Source organism: Echinops telfairi, unplaced genomic scaffold, assembly GCF_000313985.2.
Source record: "Echinops telfairi isolate 266 unplaced genomic scaffold, ASM31398v2 ScPeMD7_18;HRSCAF=68, whole genome shotgun sequence".
In the NCBI taxonomy this organism is placed as follows: Eukaryota; Metazoa; Chordata; class Mammalia; order Afrosoricida; family Tenrecidae; genus Echinops; species Echinops telfairi.
The window spans coordinates 90,682,560-90,688,312 of record NW_022103915.1 but is presented as its reverse complement, the minus strand read 5'-3'; the positions used below and the strand labels follow the sequence as shown (position 1 = coordinate 90,688,312).

Genomic DNA, 5,753 nt, shown 5'->3' with positions numbered 1-5,753 from the left:
ATGTTCCTGGTGGAGCTTATGGGAAAAGAAGGAACTTGGCAGATGCACAGCTTGGGCTATGCTTAACGGGAATAATAATAATAATAATAATAATAATAATAATAATAATAATAATAATAATAAAGATGAGCACTCTATCTGACATTCAGCTCTTCCACTGTGCTGGCAGTTTTAGGCTCCACCGTTTAAAGATGTAAAAGCACCATATTCTACTCACTCGACTTCCTGGGTTTTAGAAATTGTTTTCCCCCAATTCTTAAGAAGTTGCAGGAGATATGTGGAGCGAGACCACTGATGGGAACTCAAGAGGCAGCTGCTGGGCAGGAGGGACAGGGCCATGATCAATGATGATCTTCCTTGGTCAGCATACACACTCACATTGCTCCTTGGCCACATGGTCCTTTTTTATGTTAACGATCAACTGTCTGTCTCTTCCAACACAGAGTCACCAACCTCCTTCTAACCCGCGTTCTGACCCCTCACAGGACGGCTTGTACCCAGCGTGTGCGAACCTCTGTGTGCTTTACCACTAATGCACAAACACCCGGATGCATGATGGCCACTGCCAGCTACTCCGACAAGGATCTGACCCACTTACAAATTACGCTTTCGGATTTCATGACCTGGCAGGAAGCGATCAAGGTGTGCACCGCTTACAGTTTATCAGAGGCTTACTATTAAGTCAGGTGCGCGTGTCTGGTTACAGGCAGCGGTAACCAACGTGGCCTCCTTACCACGTCCTGTCCACGAAGAATGTGGAGACAGCAGCTGTACTGCATGCGGCACAGCGCGAGGGCTTCTTCAAGGGACCGTTTGCAAGGTCTCCAGCCCGTTTGAGATGGCTCACCCTGAACAAATTCTCATGAATCCTTGCTAAGCACCCACGTAAGTTGGCCTCGAAGGTTGTGCCAATGGTGCAGAACCCGGGGGCAGTTGGGAAGGGCCTCACAGACCTCTGATAATGGACACCCCACTGTGCCCTACGCTTCTTTGCTGTGTTCAGTGCTACAAAACCATCAGGATCTCCAACGAAGGAAAACCTTTTAAAAAGGCATTTTTCTGCCATTTGTTTACTCTCGGAACTAGGATGAAAGCCAACGTGCGTTCCCAGTCATGCTTCTGTCAACATCGGTTCCCTGAGAGCGGGTCCTTGCAGGGTCACGTGGCAAAGGAAACAGTCCTCCTCACCTTCCACGGTTATCTTGTGAGCATCCCGAGACCTGACGTGGACAATGTCGATTCCACTGAAAGCCTCCCGCTCTTCTCTCACTTTAGGTCGGTCTACAAGGACCTCTAAGGACCTAGCTTTTCATTGGCATCATTAAACGCAGGTGGTTTCCAGGGCCTGGGGGCGGAACAGGCACTTCTCTGTGCGACCCTCCTGGAGGAACACCACAGGACATAGCAGGGCTCTCCTTGGGAGCCAGGGCGCCCCTCATCTTACTTCACAGTCAAGTGGAAATAAACGAGAACCCCCTCAGGGAAGTAGTAGGGAGAGCTCGCTTCCAAGCAACATAAGCCTTCTGATCACAGAAGTTTCATTCCGGTTTTCCCGTCTTGCCTTCCTCTTCCCATTATTTTGAATAAGGCTGATTAACCACCCCCGCTGTCCCCAACCATGCCACCACATTCCAGTCTTTTCCACTGCTGCAGAAGATGTGGCATCTGCATGACCATGACTTCTGCAACTGGATTGAATCCTGCATGTGCATTCTTCCTTTCTGAGATCAGCATGATGGTGCTCTGGGCAGCTCAATCTACTATCAGGGTCCCTGAGGGGGCTGATGACGGGAAGGTATATTCTGGGAGACACTCAGCCAACTGGAAAATTATGAAGTTCTGGGACGATGCTGGGGCCACATGGGGCAGTCAGGTTGGGAAGCCATTCAAGGTTCCTGCTCATCGCTGGACTGCCTCCCCACCAATGGAGGAGAGAGTCTGGACTTCGCTCCCATTAGCCTTTTTATTTCCCCTGACAATGATAGGGTCCAAGAGCAGTGCTTATTTAAGGGGGGAAATGTCAGTGATGGTTTCTCTCTGGCGGTGGTTACACAGGTTTGCAGGGCTGGGAAAAGATGCCCTTGCACAATGTTCTACTCAGAGTTCTATGTCAAAGGAACCACCTCTTTTCATTTTGATGTAATGAATGTGTTCTGTGAACTTAATGTTCTCCATATCCAAGGCCCATGATCCAGCTCCTACTTCCCATGTCCGTTACCCAAGGTTGGGATCCAAGGTTGCATGCATCATTTGCTTTCTTGCCTAGAAACTCTCTCTTGGGAGTGGAAGCAGAGGTACAGCGGTACAGTCACAGTACTAGACGTGCACAGATGTACGCGAACACAGCATTACCCATTTGCAAATGGCCTGAAATGTAAAAAGGTTCTATGACTGGGTCTCTTGTCCAGCAGGAACGTGGACCCTGTGGCTTTCTGGTCTCATGTATCACCATTTTATCTGGGAGTTGAGTGTAGAATCTGTGTTGGTCCGGGAAACCACACTGCCCTGACATAAAGACTCATTGGTTTATGACTTTGGTTATATTAGACTAGCTCATCTTCAGGATGAAGTTTATGGCTAGTTCTCCCTCAATTCCATTTTATTCCCTCCCATTATATAAACAAAATATGTCTCTAGTTTGGGAATTCCGTTGACGCCTTAAAAAAAGAGTTTCAGTAAAATTGCAATTTGGGGGGAAATGAAAAAGATGCTTCCGGATTTGCTGCAACGAAATAAGAATGAAGACCAATAATCAAAAGAGCAAAGCCTAAAAATCGGAGGCTTCAGATCTCACCAAGCAACTGCCAGGAAAGTTCTTCTCTTCTTTTGTTAGCGAGCTTGAGATCGCCACTTCTTTAGAGGTTTGGAAAGTCGCGGTGTTTGTCCAGTCTCAGGGCAGTGTGAATTTTGGACTTCTGTAAGAAACAATTACTAAACACTACTGCGATGTTCCCTTCAATAGCTTCGCATTGCTCCTGTGACTTCACAAGGAACTTTGCTACGAAGGCACGGAGGTCTCTCCTGACATGGCCTCAACAAGCCGAGCATTACCAACACTGAATGACATTATCTTCCAAGGGCTCTTGTTGCAAAGGGTCATGCAGGGTACTACAGCCCACTGCCCTCATTTCAGGTAGCTCTGCTTTAGTTGGTGGTCACACTGGCTTCCTTCTGACGTAGTCTTTCTTTCTGTTATTTTAAGAAAAAACAAACACAAGCTTAGTATCAGTCTTCTAATTTTTCATCTTTGTCGAATTTTGAAAATCATGCAGCTTAGAATACGGAGGAGAGTTGCACCAAACACCCTAAAGATGGGAGTATTTCTATCCTTCCCTTTCCTGGGCTGCTCTACTGTTACCTTCTTTTGTGACGAAGACCCTCATTGGTCAGTGCCTTGCAAAGACCGCCCCCAGTACCTGCACACTGCTGGAATTAAGCTTTAAGGCAGCGGTTCTCAACCTGTGGGTCTCGACCCCTTTGAGGTTCGGTTGACCCTTTCACAGGGTTTGCCCGATTCATCACAGTAGCAAAATGACAGTTATGAGGTAGCAATAAAAATAATTTTATGGTTGGGGGGGTCACCGCAACATGAGGAACTGTATTGAAGGGTCATGGCATTAGTAAGGTTGAGAACCACTGCCTTAAGGAATTGTTTCATGGGAGCCAAGATCCAAACGTCACTGTTTCTGAGTTGAAGATATGATCTACTTGGCAGAACTGAATGCTCAAAACAAAACAAACTCACTGTCATAGAATTGTTTAGCACAGCGTAGAACTGCCCCTGTGGGTTTCCCGACCGCAACTCTTTATGGGAATAGAAAGCCTCCTCCTTCTCCCAAGAACTGAACACAAAGTATTCAGGTGACCAGGTTTAGTCTATTCAGAAGGGTAGACATTCCCATTTTGTTATAGATGTCTGCCCTGCTCTCTCTGAGAGTCTTTGCCAAGGAAAGGCTCCTGATAGGGGAAGAGCATGGAGGTTTGTGGGAAGATTAAAATAATAAGCAAGAGCATGCCACACAGAGGCCCAGAGCATTACTCTTTCCATGACTCTAGAGCAGTAAACATGCTAAACCTAGTAAATGAGTGTATTCTGCTCTCATCAAAATATAAATCAAATGCACTGCTACTGAGTTGATTCTGACTCACAATGTCTTGCTCATAGGGAGGGCTAATAAAAGAATAAAAAGAAAAAGAGAAAACTACATTCCTTAAGAGAGAACAGAGGCAGAGAATTGTAGCCTCAGCTGCTTCTGATCTATCAGATGTAACGTTCTGGGTGTTTGCTACATTAGTCTACATATAAGTTTTAAGTGAGTGCAAAACACCCATCTTTGACTTGTAAACTTATATTTAGGAATCAGTTTGCAACTCTTCCCTACTATCATAACATCCAACCAATAAACAAAATAAAAGACATTAATAAATAGAGGATCAAAATTGGGAGTGTGTACAGAGTGGTGGTCATTGTAGGAAGAATACCATGGCAATGTCTCCCCTTTCTACAGCGCTGGCCCCCTGCCCCACCCCATTCTTCCTTAGGGATCTAGGTTTGGCTGTAGAAGTGAGGATGGTGGTTCATGTAAGAGGTCTGGGTCAAGGGTAGAGGTGAGTGGAGGTGGAAGGTAAGAAGCAGGGTGCGACCATGAACATGTCCATTTTGGTACAGTCTCCGTGCACTAACCTTGCTGTGTCTGATCCACCTGGGTGGCCTGACTTTCTCCAGGGCCTTCCTCTCAGTCATCAACCTTAAGCAACATGCATTTGGTTGCTCCTTGGGTTGTGATTATAGATATCACATATAATCTCGCTTCCTGATTTTTACTCCACTCAGAACTTCAAAGGATTTAAAGCCATGTGCAAAACAAGTCCTTGTCATACTAAAGGATAAAATCACTAGTTGTGGGATATCACAGAATAGGGAAGTTAGGTTTTGAAAAGCACTGTTGCACGTGGCAGGGAAATAATAACAAAAAAGTAACATTTACTGAACTCCTTTCATATGTGACCATTTCACATCTTTGTTAATCCTCAAAACTGCTCTATAACAGTGTTTCGCAAAGTGTGTGAGATCACTCCCTGGGGGGTGCTAACAGGTGGTGGCAGCAAAGGCCACCTATATTTTATCTTGGATTATGGGCTATATAGGACAAAATTTTTAATTGCTGGACCACTGAGTAATTTCTTTTTCTGAGAAGAGGGCGGTAGGACAGAGAAGTTTGGGAACCTATGCTTTACAGCAAAGGCACACTTAGTTTTCTCTTTTTACTCAGGGCAAATGGACGTCCAAAGAAGTCAAGTAACTTGGCTGACACTTTACAGCTGCTCAGTGCAGAGGTACATTCATTTTCTTCTTTTGACCCAGGGAAAACTGAAGTCCGGTAGCTTCGCTGAGACTTTACAACTAATCGACACAGAGCTGGGATTTGAATCCAGGTGTCAGACCCCCATGCCACGTGGCTCAAAGGACGGAGCTCTCCTGACGATTGGCCGTAACACACGGGTGGAGATTCATGGTGTTTCTTTCTGATAGATGGACTTTAAGAAGGAGTTCCCTTCAGTGCTAGCAAGGCGATTACTCATTGCCAAGCGATCCCAAGTAGGCTGTCTTTCTGCATCTCTGTTCCCTCAACTCTCAAAAGGGGACACGATCTCTGCCCCTTTCCTTGGTAGGGGAAAGGACACAGAATGTGAAATTGCTTAGACTCAGTGGTTCGCAACCTTCCTAATGCCGTGACCCTTTCACACAGCTC

The 5,753-nt window shown here is 45.9% G+C and overlaps 1 protein-coding gene across 1 annotated transcript in view; it reads right to left on the bottom strand.

Moving 5' to 3' along the window:
- Nucleotides 1-17: 17 nt before the first annotated feature.
- FMN1 (formin 1) overlaps nt 18-5,753 on the bottom strand; it is a 338,627-nt gene continuing 332,891 nt past the window's right edge. The window contains exon 17 of the mRNA XM_004712678.2: nt 18-3,189. Coding sequence (XP_004712735.1) covers nt 3,145-3,189 — 45 coding nt within the window. The 3' untranslated portion in view covers nt 18-3,144. The remainder of the gene's footprint in view (nt 3,190-5,753) is intronic.